The sequence below is a fragment of the Condylura cristata genome, unplaced genomic scaffold (assembly GCF_000260355.1).
Source record: "Condylura cristata isolate star-nosed mole 26May11 unplaced genomic scaffold, ConCri1.0 scaffold00004, whole genome shotgun sequence".
NCBI classification, from domain to species: domain Eukaryota; kingdom Metazoa; phylum Chordata; class Mammalia; order Eulipotyphla; family Talpidae; genus Condylura; species Condylura cristata.
In genome coordinates, this window is record NW_004567105.1 from 62,966,469 (window position 1) to 62,981,083 (window position 14,615).

At 48.3% G+C, this 14,615-nt stretch overlaps 1 protein-coding gene across 2 annotated transcripts in view; it reads left to right on the forward strand.

The window, feature by feature from the left end:
• CCDC12 (coiled-coil domain containing 12) overlaps positions 1–5,324 on the forward strand; it is a 47,663-nt gene extending 42,339 nt beyond the window's left edge. The window contains exons 4-8 of one of the 2 annotated variants that reach the window (XM_012720599.1): positions 888–949; positions 1,163–1,197; positions 2,186–2,262; positions 2,360–2,443; positions 3,990–5,324. In XM_012720599.1, coding sequence (XP_012576053.1) covers positions 888–949; positions 1,163–1,197; positions 2,186–2,262; positions 2,360–2,442 — 257 coding nt within the window. In that variant the 3' untranslated portion in view covers position 2,443; positions 3,990–5,324. Of the gene's footprint in view, positions 1–887; positions 950–1,162; positions 1,198–2,185; positions 2,263–2,359; positions 2,736–3,989 lie in introns of those variants that run through there. The other variant, XM_004676236.2, reaches the window with a different exon arrangement.
• The last annotated feature ends 9,291 nt before the right edge of the window (positions 5,325–14,615 follow it).

Sequence of the window (14,615 nt, forward strand, 5' to 3'; positions counted from 1 at the left end):
AGCCTCTGACTAGCTGTCCACAGCTGTCCCTGCCAGAGATGAGGTGTTTATCACACAGACTCCTGGTCCTGGTACTTCTGCTTTTATTTTGCCATACATTTTTAACTATACAAGTAATAAATGAATAAATACATTTAGCGCGTAAAAGAATGAAGTTAGCCCCTGAGCCATACTCCAGCCTGCTTCTCCATCTTCTTTGCCCCTTACATACTTAACTGGTGATTTGCTTTGTGGTTTGGGCCCCGCTACAGTTAGAGCAGGAAGTCCAAGCAGAGAAGCATGGGGAGCTGGTCCTGTGTCTTGCTGGGATCCGTACATGAGGCCGCAGGGGTGAGGCGTGTGGGAACATGGGCCAGCTGGGATGGAGGAATCTCACAGACCCTGGATTTGTTGTTAGTGCTTTGGCACTTGCTGTCCCTGGGGTCCCACTGTATTAGTAGCTGGGTAGAGATAGGAGGTGCCTGAGGGTGGCCTCTAGGTGCTCAGCACCCTGGTCGTGGGGGTACACACCTGAAGCGGGTGTGCCCCGCCCAATCCATGGCCCAAGAATGTTCCTGGAGCTCAGGAGCCCCGGAAGTCAGATAAGCCCATTCTCAAGGCCCTTTGGCTTGAGTGTGCTTTTGGCTGTGTCCACACAGCCTTCTCCTTCACCCTGGGAGACTGAAGGTATCCATGCTTTTTGACTGGTGGTCTAAGTCCTGGCCATCTGCCTCCTGCTGGCTCACCCGCAGCATTGCCTTCATCCTGAGAAACCCAAGTCCAGCCTCGTTGGGGGCCCAGGTGATAAGAGGGACGGGAAAGCCCAGGGTCCCTCTGGACCGCTAGCATCCTCCTCCTCCAGGGGCTGTGGTGTACAGTGGTCTCTGTTGTTGTCTTGCACCCTCTAGTGGAAGAAAAAGTGAAGGAGCAGCTGGAGGCCGCCAAGCCAGAACCCGTCATTGAGGAAGTGGTGAGTGCAGGCTCCTCCTGTTCTGCTTCTGTGGGTACTTTCCTCCTTCCCTTTGCTCTCCCCTTCCCTCTTCTTTATTCCCTTCCTACCTCCCTGTTTTCCCACAGCCCCTCCTTCCTCCTGCCCTTCCTGCTGTTTTCTTACCTCCATGTCCTACCTCTTCCCTTGGGGCTTTGCTCCTCTAGTCCTGACATATGTCTCCTGCCTCCCCAGGACCTGGCCAACCTTGCACCCCGCAAGCCTGATTGGTGAGTATTGCCACTGGAGGACTAGTACAGCCAACAGGGCTGCCTCTGTGCTAAGCCGCAGGCCTTGGGCTGGCGCTTTGCCACTCTACAGTGGAGACAGTGGAGGCATTTAGTTACGTAAGATAATCAGTGTCTGAAAGCGGCGCTGAGCAGGACATGCATAGAGAATGCGAGGAAAGTGATACAAATGCCACCTGGCGGGTAGAAAGGGACCCCCATGGGAAGGAGCTCAGCCAGAGTGGGGGTGTTGCCAGTTCCTCAAGAAGCCCCTTCTGAAGGGACCAGTTCCCTTCAGGGAGCCACAGGTATGGGCGAGATGGTGGGAAGGGAAGGGTCTGCCCAATTCTGCCACAACCAGCTTATTCCCCTTTGGCCTCAGTCCTTTTGTGAAATGGGAGGTATTCATCTTTCCCTGGCACCCCATGACTAGGCTGAGAAAGAGGGTGAGGGAGCACTGTGGAGCCTGAGAAGTTTGTGTTCTACTTCACTTTGGGCCAGAAGTATAGGCCAGAACCCTCTTGCCTGCAATTCTGTGTCAAGTCAGTCCACTTGAGCTGTTCTCACTTGATGCAACAATAGCTTGGGGGGTATATGTCCTAGGAAACTTGAACTAGGGAGTGTGAGTGCTTCTGGAAGCTCCCTAGTAGCGGGAGATGTGGTCAGATAAGGAGCAGGGTCCATGGTGGGGGGGTGGGACTGGTCATGCCCTGATGGTGACCAGGGACCAGACTAAGAGGGACCTTAGAAACCTTCTAAGGTTTCTGCCCTGTGCACCCTGGCTGAGTTTCTGTGTTGGCCCAGTCTGTTGCTGGTCTGTTTCCCACTGGAACTGGGCGGACTACTGGGTTGTGGAGGATGGGGAAAGGGAGAGGGGTCTCCTGGACTCACCCTAGGGCAGTCCCCTCCAGGTTGTTCCTAATGTTGTGGGGAGGGGGCACTACAAGGCCCAGCTTTCAGCCTCAGTCGACCTTACACCTCCTTGCTGCAGGGACCTCAAGAGAGATGTGGCCAAGAAGCTAGAGAAGCTAGAAAAGCGAACCCAGAGGGCCATTGCCGAATTGATTCGTAAGTGCAGGGCCTGGCAAGGCTGCATCCCTACCCTCTGGGTGGTGGCCCAAGCACAGGACCCCTCTCCAACCCCTCCTGTTTGCTACCCATCCAGGTGAGAGGCTGAAAGGCCAGGAGGACAGCCTGGCCTCTGCAGTGAATGCCACCACCGAGCAAGAGACCTGCGACTCTGACTGAGGCATGTCCTTACCTCCCCTACCCCCCCATCTGCTTGTCCTGTAGGGGGATGGCCTTGGAGCGTGGGGACTAGGTTTGCCACCCCTTCCAGTTTGGTTTCAAAGCAGGGACTCCCATTCCTGTCAGCCTGAGCCCCCATGGGGTGAAGTCAACTTCTTGTCTCCAGGTCCCACCACCCTGAGTGGGAGCAAAGCCAGCGACAGCCTGTGGGCTTGCTGTGTATGTACATATGTATGTATCTTGAACTGTTTTTAATCTCAAAATAGAGATAAGCAGACTGTGTGTGGCAGAAATCTAGTAAATATTTCCTGGGTCTTTGGGGGGCTGTTGATTTGAGTTCCAAACTGGGTAGCTACAAAGGCGATGCTTAAACAAGTAAGCTCTGTGTTGGACTGAGTGTGATGAGATTAGAAGGGTGGGAACTACCCAGGCCTGATCTTCTGGGCCCAGATTCTAGACCAGTCCTTAGTTCTCTCAAACCACTGAGTGATAGAGACAGAGTTTGAAAGAGTTCTTGTAAGCCCTCAACAGGCCTAGGCCTTATGGTGGTCCTTGGGACAGCCCGGAGAGGCTCCCACCTAGTCCTTTGTGAACCCCAAGTGTGAAGAGATGGCTCGTGCAGAGATGGGCTGTGCCTTGTACACGTCAGCTCTGGGCTGCTCCAGATGTGAAGCCTCTGTCACTGCTCTTACCCACTCGCCCAGTTCCAGCAGCCCCTCTTGCCACTTCACTAATCAGAGCTTGACTGTGGCTCCCCTGGGGCCCTTCTGTGGGGCAGGCGGCCTATTCTGCTAGAGGCGGTGTTCTTTCAGGCTGAGTTTCAGTTGTGATCTTGGAACTGTGGTTCTCCAAGGCCCTGGCTTTAAAACCATTAGTGTCTCTATGGAGTTGACTCTCAAGAGACTGACTGGCCACGTCTCTAGCTACCAGTGGCTAACTGGAATTTCATATCCAGGAGGACTGCTCCTTTCAGGGTTTTTCCTTGAGCTTCCTGCTCCTGTGCTGGTCATCCTATGTGCCAAGTTCCAGAAATACATGTCTCAGCTCTGGTGGACGAGAACTCAGGTCATAGAGGTATAAGCACAGGTACAGAGTCCAGCACAGTCATGTAACAAAGAAGCGCTTTAAGTTAAAAGTATGCAGAATTGCCCAAGGTAATTCGTGTGTGGGAGGAGAGGACACTTGCCTCTGGGAGTGAAGGCTAGAGTGGTAAGAGACGGCTGCTGCGTGAGCAGTGGGGCAAGGCCAGGGCTGATCCCACCAGGGACGGGGCTAGGCGGCTGTTGGCACTGGAGCCAGGCTTTCCCTGCAGAGCCAGGGGCGGGGACTGGGCTTCCTTGCCAGGGAATGAAGGGTGGGCAACAGCCTAACCACACCTCACCCCAGTCCCAAGATTGCATTTGGCAGCAGGATGCCACTCTGTGACAGTGCAGGGCTCAGACGCCTGGCGACTGGCAGCGAGACTTACCCAGCAGTCAGGGCCAGAGTAAGGGGGTCCTCAGGCGGGAGCTGAGGGTCTGTGTCCTAATGGAATAACTGCCCTGCAGGCAGAGAAACAGCTACCACACGCGATGAGCACGCTGACAGAAAGGGCAGCAAGCAAGAATACCTGGTGCCTTTGTAAGTGGCTACTAGCCCAACAAGTGGAGGAATGAACACCCAAGGAAACTGAAATGCCTTTAAAATATTTGTTTTATCGCTAGAGATTTAAAAAAAAGGACTTCCCATAATTCAATAACAGGGATTAGATACAGAAAACATCTTGGAAACAAAGAATATATTTATTGAAATTAGAAACTCACTAGAAGAACTAAATGGTAACTTACAATCAAAGAAAGGATGAATAAATTGGAAGCAAAGGTAATCGAAAGCTTATTAAGGTAAGATTAATAAATTGGAATTAAAGTTCAAGAAATGAAAAAGGGTGAGAGAGACAAAGCAAGAGGAAGAGAGGGAAGAATGAGAGCCTTGGTAGGCAGCTAGCAGTCCCTGAGCTGATGGAGTTGCGGGGAGGAAGAGGAAGGAGAGCCTTGCAGGAGTGCTGACCACTCTCTTCCTGGCATCTAGAGTAATTGCCTGAGCTCATCCTCCCTTTGCACACAGTTAAAAACACTAGGCAAATAAATAATGACAACAAATGCTTTTTAAAATGTATCCACGAGCTGGCAAGAAAATAAGGAATACTCAGACAAAAAGGCAAGAGGCAGAAGAATGCTTAAGCCTGATCTTTGCTATGAGGGTATTTGACAAACCAGGTGAAGTTAGCCTTGGTTTGGAGGGCCCTCAGTGCCTGGGCCTAAGGCAATCCAGTGTGCTACTAGGAGAACCTTCCATAAAGCTGGGGCACCTCTGTAAGCTAGTAATAAACCTGCTCTCTTGGCACCCCAGAAGAAATATGAACCGTGTCACCTACCAGAGTGTAAAAAGATCTCCCTTGAGATCCAAGGCAGCCTTCATGTGGGTTTGCACAGGAGAAAACCAAGTCAAGAATTTAAAGTGGTCCTGGAATGGTAATGGTGTGAGACACTTGATAGAACTGTGGTGCCTGCTTGGAAGAACCTTTATTCATCTCAGGTCTTCAAAGACATCACCCCACCAAGTTCCAAGAAAAACGAGCAGTTTATAAAGAAGTTCACCAGCTACCCACCAGCCAACAAAGCAGCCAGAGCCAAGGACGTCAGAAAGAACATGACAGAAGCGACCTTCTGAGGGCTTCAGACATGAGAATTGTAAGTCAGTAATGTAAATGTTTAGAAATGATATACAGACATAAAGAGAGCCTGGAAAACAGAAATAGATTTGCAAAAGAGCCAATGATGGTCTGTAAATAAAAAAATAATAATAATAAAGAAAATACAACCGAATTCGACTCAGTTCATGAATGGGAAGCTAATATAAGACAAGGGGCCAAGACATGTGCAAATAGCCAACATCATGTGACGCATTCCAGGAGGGAGAAAAGGGCAAAAAGAGGGCAGAGGTAATTTTTCTTTTAGATGACTGAGAATTTTTCAAGACTTAAAGAGCACTAATTCATAGATTTAAGGAGGTCTACAAACCTGATGCAAGGCAGTGAAAGAAACCTACATCCAGGTGGTCCGTCTCTCAGCTGGATGGTAACACTCGTGCAGCACTCACTGAACGCACCACAGCATTTGTGCACTTTCTCTACATTTGCCACAGCTCAGTAAGCAAGATTGTTTGAAAAACTGTTGTGCCTTGTATTACCCACCACTGCCTACAAATTACCCTAAAACTCAGTGGCTTAAAATAACAAATCTTTGTTATCTGGAAGTTTCTGTGAGTCAAGAAATTAGGAGTGGTTAGTTGGGCAGTTTTGATGTCTTTAGTGAGGTTGCAGTTTTGATATCCTCCAAGACAGCAGTCATCTGAAGGCTTCCCTGGGGGTGGAGAATGGGCTTCCTGGCTGGCTTCCAATGAGCTCTCCAAAAATGCTTACACAACACACACATCCTTGCCTCACGTTCCTCACCCAGTCTTGCCTGGCTGTTCTCATAACTTGGTGACTGAGAGTGAGTGAGATGAGAAAAGGCATGCGGAGGTGTTAGGGCCTTTTATGATCCGATCTTGGAGGTCCAGCCCATCTGGTCCCACTTCTTTCAGGGAGATCTAAGAAGTTTTAGAAGTACCTAAACACATTATAATAAATTGTCAGAGCAAAAGGGTCAAGAGAAGGTCTTAAAATTAGAGGAAAAGATTTCAAGGATCAAGTCAGGAACTCAATCACAACTGGTATTAACTGGAATGATGCCTTCTGGTATCAGTGTTAACTTGAAAGAAAGAAAATCGTCCACTGGATTCTATACCTAGTGAAAAGATCTTGCAAGTATGGCAAGTATGAGGGGTTTTTGTTTTGTTTTGTTTTGTTTTGTTTTGTTTTTTAGCCAAACAAAACCAGGGATTTTTTTTTTTTAAGATTTTTTTATTTATTCATACAGAACTGGGGTACAGGCCAGAGATGCGGAGGGTGAGAGGCTTCACCAGGAACAGAGTGGGGAGCAGAACAGGCAGATCTACGAAGTACACTGCTGAGGGGAGCAGCGGGAGGGTCAAGAGAGGTCCGCTGCGCCATGTGGTCACCTCCGGGGCAGGCAGGGATCGAATTCATGTGGAAGTGGCTTTTGATTCTTAGTGCTGTGCTTTAACCTGCTGCGCCACCAGGGAGGGCCTAAAACCAGGGATTTTGTCACCAGCAAACTCACCAAAGGAAAATCCATTTATCCATTTTGGAGTAGTGAAAATACTCTGAAATTGGTTGTGGTGGTGATCACACAAATTGTGAACACATAAAAAGCCATTTAATTCTACACTTGGTGTGGCTGTATTGTATGAGTATTATGTCAAAGCTTTTTTTAAAGTGGATAATACAAGGCACAACATTCTCCTTTAAAAAAAGAAAAAGAAAAAAAAAAAACTTGTGGAGGATGTTTTTAGACTGAAGGGATATGATCCCAGATGGAAGATCTGAGCTATAAGGAGGAATAAAGAGAACAAAGTAAATTTAAATAGGCATTGATCTTAGGAGACAAAGGTATTAGTGCAGTAAAAGTAAAATATGGGTGTAGACTAAGTGAATTAATCGGGTCTTTGGTGCAGCTAGCTTCTGTGGCAGCCACTTGTGGCCTTGATCACGTTAACAGAGGAAGCGCTTGGGAGTGAGGGTGGCTCGGGGCAGTTGCAGACACCTGGAGCGAGAGTGCACGGCATGCGTGTGTGTCACCTGGGCCTAGGAGGCAGGGAGGTGACGGGGTGGCTATCGCAGGCGGAACTGTATGACTATAGAGGGAGAACGTGAGGATGCCAGAGAGGGCCCAGAGGGAACATAAGATTCTTGGGGCAGGGGTGGATTGCAAGGCTTGGTTGCTTCCCGAGACTGGTTGCCCCACCACGATGAGCTGCTTTGAATACACTACAGCAGTAGTATATAAATCCAGTGGCCAGAGGTGATTGAAATTACAGCCCTCTGAAACTCTCAGGGAGAGAGAAAAGACTCCAGCTAGGGCTGATTTACACACAGGCTGACCTTTCTAACTCAAAAGAATAGAAACAGTGCCACCTCCCTCCCTTCCCAAGTATTTGGTGGAAAAATTGTCCAAAAGAGGAACAGGTAAGGTAGGACAAGTAAACCCAGGTACAACATTAATTACAACTGATGTACTAGGCAGCTTTTTAAAAATTTTTTAGCTCAGTCTAGTGCTATTTGGAAAAGAAACCTAAAGCCAGCAGAATGATTGCTTTAATAAATAAAGGAAGAGCTCCATCAAGCACAGAAAGCTGCGGTAGGGGCAGTGTCAGACAGTGTCTTGGAGACATGGTTATCGGCTATACTGGTGTGTAGTGTCGGAGTGGAGAACCGCTCACCTGCTGTACCACAGAGAGGGAATAGAACAGTGAACATACCCATGCCCTCTGAGCAGTGGGTGCTCTGCCACTTGCCTGGTTGTATGTAGCATGTGTGTGTGTTAGGAGACAGGGCAGGAGTGTTTGTCAGCAGCAGTGCTCATACAGTGACAGATGCAGCAGTAAGTTGTGATTCTTGCAGTGAAGTGAAATGAGCTATCAAGCAAGACTATGGCTAGATCTTGAAAGACAAAGGTCTTGGAAGAAATGGAGTGTGCACTATTCCTGTGGAGGCGTCTGGGGTTCCCCAAGGACACACACGTGGCTGGTAAAGCCAGGCTTGCCGCAGGCTCTGAGAAAGGGCCTCTTTGAGGCTTGATTGATGGGTTTCATTTTATTCTGTAGCTATGCATTTTATATTCTTTCTATGGTATGTATGTTAGATTTTACACACAGTTACTTAAAGAGAAAATTCATTACCCAAATTACTCAATAAATGTGAAGTGAAATATTGTACATGGCCACAACAATGGTCTAGATTATTAGGTTCAAAGCTACATGTGGGTGGGGGGGGGCAGGGTGGGAATGAGTTCATTTTGCATCAGCAGTAGGTGACTAGAAGACTAGTATTTCCTAAGTGCTTAGGAAGCAAATGTCAGTCTCTTTGGTTGTAAATAATGAGAGCAAGTTGGACATTTTCAGGCTTATGATGCTTTGTGTTTACTGCTCTTCGCTGAAAGACCTACTGAATGTGCTGTAGCAGGAGATACTGGAGGGGTACAGGGAGAGATATACAGAGGTCAGACTGCATTCACACACACGCAAGGGTTTACTGTTTTGGCATTAAGTCTGGGGTGGTACAGTGGCTCCTTGAGGGTACCAGGGACGCGAGTCCCTTCTGTATAGCCATATACACAGAACCATGGCTTCAGGCCCAGTCAGCCTGGCTCCCCTTCACATCTCATCAGCCATTACTGACTGCACATATTCAGGGAGTAAGGGTATTTTAAGCTGGGCATGTTGCCACCATAATAGAATTTGAAGTTCCAGAGAAAGGAAGAGGGTAGAATGAGTACTGGGAAGGCAGCCAGCGGTCCTGCCATAGGATGCAGGGAGAAGTGTGCAAAGAAACATAAACTTTGGAGAAGTCAATAAATTGACTAACCTCTGGCAAGACTAAGAGACATACAAGTTAGGAATGTTAGGCTTGTAATAAGGCAATCACCATAGACCCCACAGATGACAAAAGACAGGAAGGGGCTTTATGAAGAGCTAGTCACAGCAACTTGGTGAAATGGACCAGTTTCTTGAAAAGCATGAATTACCATAACTCACCCAAAAGGAAATAAATATCTGCATAACTCTGTAGCTGTTAAGGATATTGAATTTTTTTTAAAGATTTATTTATTTATGCATACAGAACTGGAGTACAGGCCAGAGGTGCGGGGGTGCTAAGAGGATTCACCAGAGACAGAGTGGGGAGCAGAACAGGCCAACTGCTGAAGTACACTGCTGAGGGGAGCAGCGGGCAGGTCAAGAGAGGTCTGCTGCACCATGTGGGTCACCTCCAGGGCGGGGATGAAACTCATGCTGAAGTGGCTTTAGCTTCTTAGTGCAGTGTTTTAACCCTCTGTACCACCAGGGAGAGCACTCAGCAAGTTTTTTTTTTAACACAAGGAAAAAAGAACTCTACCTATTTCAAAACTTCTATAATCAGTTACTATAAGCAGATGGAAAGACAAGCACGTAGCTCAGTGGAGGTGATAGAGGACTCAGAAGTGGCTCCAAGTTTGACCAATTAATGTTTGATGAAGGTACAAAAGAACTAAATGAATAGTCTTCAGCAAAAGGCGCTTGAGTAACTGGATATTTGTAAACAAATTTTCTACAAAAATTAAAATAAGTCATAAAGTGTAAAACAAAGTGCTTTAGGAGAAAACCTTCAGGACTTTGAACTTTGTGAACAGTACTTAGACATGCAAGCAAAAGCACAAAATGTAAAAAAAAAAAATTGATAAAAATTGACAGCCAAATGAAACACTGCTGCTCTAACAAGACCCTGTTGAGAGTGGAAAACAAGCTATAGACTGAAAATACCCTCAAGCCCCATATCCAGAATATGTAAAGAACCTTCATTAGGTGACAAAATACAATTAGAAAATGGACAGAAGACACAGAGACTCTGCAAAGAGAGGTAGATGGCAAACACATGAAAGGTGTTCACACCAGTGGCAAATTAAGGCCATGATGTGAAGTCCTGATGCACCTATTGGGACAGCTAAAATCAAGTGTTACTACCAAACACTGACAGACATGTGGGGAACGGACTCCCCTGAGAGGCATCCTTGCTTCTTTGCGCTTCGCTCTATGACACTGCAGACAATGTTTTTCACACACTGAAGGTTTGTGGCACTCCTGCATTCGGCAAGTCCATAGGCACCATTTCCGGCAGCGAATGCTCGCTCACTTCCTGTCTTTGTCACAGGTATGGAATGTACACTGCATTTTTTGATATGCTGTTGTGCACTGAATGGAATATGCTGTAGTGTAGATATACCCCTTGCATGCACTGGAAAGCCAAATAATTCATGTGACTCATTTTACTGGATTATTCACTTTATCGCAGTGGTCTGGGACCAGACCCTAAATATCGCCAGGGTGTGCCTACACATTGTTGATGGAAATATAAATGGTACAGTCTTGAAAATAGTGACCGGTTACCATATAACCCAGCAACCAATCTCCTGAATGTTGATTCCAGAGAAATAGAAGCTTTCCACACAAAAGCCTGTACACAGATGTTCATAGCAGCTTTATTTACAATCACCAACAGCTAGAAATAATGCTGCATGTACTGTTGCTTAGTGAATGCCATATAATTTGAATTTGTTGTTCAGGACACGTTGATTTAAAAAATGAGCACAGATCTTCATCTTAATGGAGGTTAGCTAATAAGGTGATCTAGGTCTTTCCCCTTTCTTTGGTTTGGAATTAAAATGTTACTGGGAAATTGATGAAATAAGTATGGTGCCAGTAAGTACAGTAATACATTTCTGACACATTGACATGTAACCTACAAGGGCATTCCTCCAGTTGGTGACCATTTTAAAATAGTAAATGTTTTTATCTGTGTAGAAGGCCAACCCACCCACAAAATAGGATAAGCTGGTACATCCAAATCAAGACATAATACTCAGCAATAAACAACTAATCATACACACAGTGGCTTGGGTGGGTCTCGGGTATTATGCTGAGTGAAAAGATCATTGATAGATCATCCTCTGATTCCCTATCTTTAATATTCTTAAAATGACAAAATCATAGAAAACAGATTAGTAGTTGCCAAAGGCTAAGAACTGTAGGGGCAGATACATGAAGGGATAACTTGAAGGAGATCTTTGTGGGTGAAACAGCTCTTGATTGCAGTGGTGATTACACGAATCCATATGTGATCAAATGGAATGAACACACATGCACATACCCACATTGTGCCCATGCCAGGCTCCTGGCTCTAGGGTTGGGTTATCGTTGGGGAAGGTGGAATCCTGGGGAGGCTGGGAGTGGCCCTTGGTACTGCTTTGTACTATATAAGCTTTAAAAATGTTTTCAGATGTGAGCACAGAAACTAGTAAAACATGCTACAATGTTTAAAAAAAAAATACATGATTTGTGACCACAGTCTGGTGGATGATTAGATGGGGGTAATTCAAAGTTGGTTGCAAGGAGTCCTGACTTGGGTTGGAGGGACAAATGGCAGGCCACAGCAGTCTCATTGTGAGTCCTGAGGAGATGGAGTGGTAGTGCCCAGCTCCGGGGACCCCTAGCATGCCCACCACTGTACCTTTACTATCTGAGACAGCCCTGAATGTTCTCCCTGATTCCCAGTCTCCCCATGATTAAAATCCTCAAAGACATTGGGCTTCCTGGTCATCTCAGGAGAGTTGTGAGGCCCGAAACCTTCTGTAGCAGCATAGATGCCTCTTCCCAGCAGAGGAGAGGAGAACAGGACCTACTGGCCCAGAGACCCAGGCTAGAGGACTTGGAGAAGGTCATCCTTAGGACTGTAGTGACGGCCACCAGAGATCAGGTGGGCATTTGGGCTGGAGCAGGCTGGTTCCACAGTAGGAATGGTGTGCTTGGGGTCAGAGAGGCACAGCCCTAAATTTAAAAGGGAAACCACTGTCCGGCCCAGAGACTGTAGGCTGAATGTGCAAAGGAAACCGACTAGGCAGTCTAGTCCACTGGACTCCCTGTCCAGCTTCCAATGCTGGCCGTCCTGTAGCCCCCTGTTAGGGTTCTGTGCTGCTGCTCACCACTCTCGGGCTCCAGTGTGTGAGGTGCCCACTGACCTTCAGGCGGCCTCTCTTCTGCTCTGAACTGCATCCAGAGCCTGGCGCAGCGCTGCCCACCCCCTTGGGAGCTAAGGATCCAGGCACTCATTCATCCTGTTTCCTGAGTACCCACCTTGTGCTGGGCACCCCTCCAGGGGCTGATGGTGGAGCTGTGAATTCGATGACGTACTGCTCTCCTGGAACTAACCTTCCATGTGTTCCTGAGATCAGTGCTGGGAGCCAAGCCCCATCCCTCGGACCATGTGAAAGACCTCACTTGCCCGTAACTGGCTGGGCGTTACCATAGAGCATAAGTGAGTGGTGGGGATCTGGGACCTCAGCTAAAACGGCCACATGGGCGAGAACCTCCATGCAGCCATGGCCCTTATTTCCCCCATTTTCCTCCCATAGCCACTGGGGGGCAGCAGGAGATACTGATGGGGCCCCTGAAGGGTCAGCAGGCCTGCTGGTAAGACAGCAGGTTTTCTGTAAGGCACATCGCCTTGGTGTGCCCTGGTTTTTACTGTGTGGCCTGTGTCATTTGTTGACTAATGTCAGAGTTGATCATGAGAGTGTTTTGATCAGCTCCAGTTCCAGAGCAGTGGAGGCCTAGAAAAGGAGCCTCCCTGGAGGGTCAGCCCCTCTTACCTCCTGGGCCGGCCTCATGGGTCTATCATGGCCGCATATGTCTCTTGGAGCCAAGTTCCCAAGATACTTATTGCTGAATTGGGGGCCTTAATGGTAATGTAGCCCCCCCCCCCCCACACACACACACCAGATGGGCCTGGGTGGGCAGAAGTGGGTGGTGCATAGAGTAGAGAAGGTGCGTGTGCTGGACCTTGGGCTTCTTCCTGAGCTCAGGCCTTGCCTCAGGGCTTCTGGCAGCCATGGGCCAAGCAGGGGTGTTAGGCTGTTTCCCGACCAGTCTGCCCCTTCTCTTTTTACTGGTTCTTTAAATGTTCCCATTACTCAGGCCGCTGGTCGGCACTGAGACAGAAATAAATCCCACAAGGCAGCCCAGCCAGAGACTGGGAATCTGATTCCTCCTCACAGGCCGGAAGAGGCCCCTGTGCGGGCATGCCAGACCACGGTGGCCCACACACTCACAGAGCCACGAATGTGGCCACGCAGCCCCCATGCAGTTGTAAACAATGTATGTACTTGGTCTGTGTCGCCTCCATGTGTACAGGCATCTCACAGCCACACATATCACCCCCCCGCCCCCCTAATCAGATAGGCCTCACACTCATGCACTCCTGTTCACACACACATGCACACTCCCTGACAGCCAGGCTCACACTCGGTTGTGACCACACACTCTGGGGCCACGAACTGCCTCCCTCAAGGCACTGGTAGGTGAAATAAGTCGTGAGACTGGCGGCTGAGGGATGAGGTAGCCCCTGTGCAGCTCCGGAGGAGTTTGGCCTCAAGGGAACACAGACCAGGACTGCCAGGGCTTCTGAATTTTTCAGAGAAGCTGGAAAGCTGAATTTTTATGTGAAATATCCTGATTTTTAAATGTTGGCTCAAGATGTTGAAAATACTGCGCGGGCCAAACCAAACACATCTCCAGGCCAAATTCCACCCACAGGCGGCGTTCTCAGACCACGGGTCCACACAGACACACACACACACACAAATAGACACAGACATACAAACAAATACAAACAGACACACTGGTACGCGCATACACAGTCACACACACAAATAGGCCAACAGGCACAGACATACCTGGCTACACACAAACCCACAGATACAGGTATACTTAGAAATGAAACCACACACACACAGCTAGGCATGTATAAGGATACACAGATAAACACACACAAACGTACACGTACAGGTATACACCACACACAGCTGCCTTACCCACTTAGGCGAGCTTGTTGGGGGCAGGTAGCCTGACAGTAAGGCCTCTGGGCAGTCACACCAAGACTACCCATGACTCACACATGCTGGAACTGGAAACAAGTCCCCAGGAAGGACACATTGTCCTGTGCTGACAGCTCAGCAGGGAAAGTGGAGAGGAGCAGGTGAAGGCCTCATGCATCAGGACCGGAGGAGTCTTCACTGGAGTCACAAACTGGGCTCTGAGGGAAGCTTAGGGTGGCTGCAAACCCCACCTCCCCTTCTCCAGAACCCCTTCCTCCCAGTCTGGCTTTGTCCCCTCCTCACCACAGGGAAGAAATATCAGGAGGAGCTGTTTGACCATGTCCTCGCCCCACCGTGTTTCTGTCTGAGAACAGAGTGGAAACCACAGGGCCTTCTGGTCAGGAAGCTTTTGGAAAGATTGAGATTCATCCCTTAACCCCCACCAACATTGAGGACTCAAGGAGGGAAACTTGAACAAGAGGTGCATAATTAATGGTGGGGACATGAAGGGTCTCCAGCTCTCCTCTCTTCCACAGATGGAATGTGACACTAGAAAGGGGGGTATAGGTCTGAACTCCTGTTGGGTCTCCCAAACTCTGACCTGTTTCC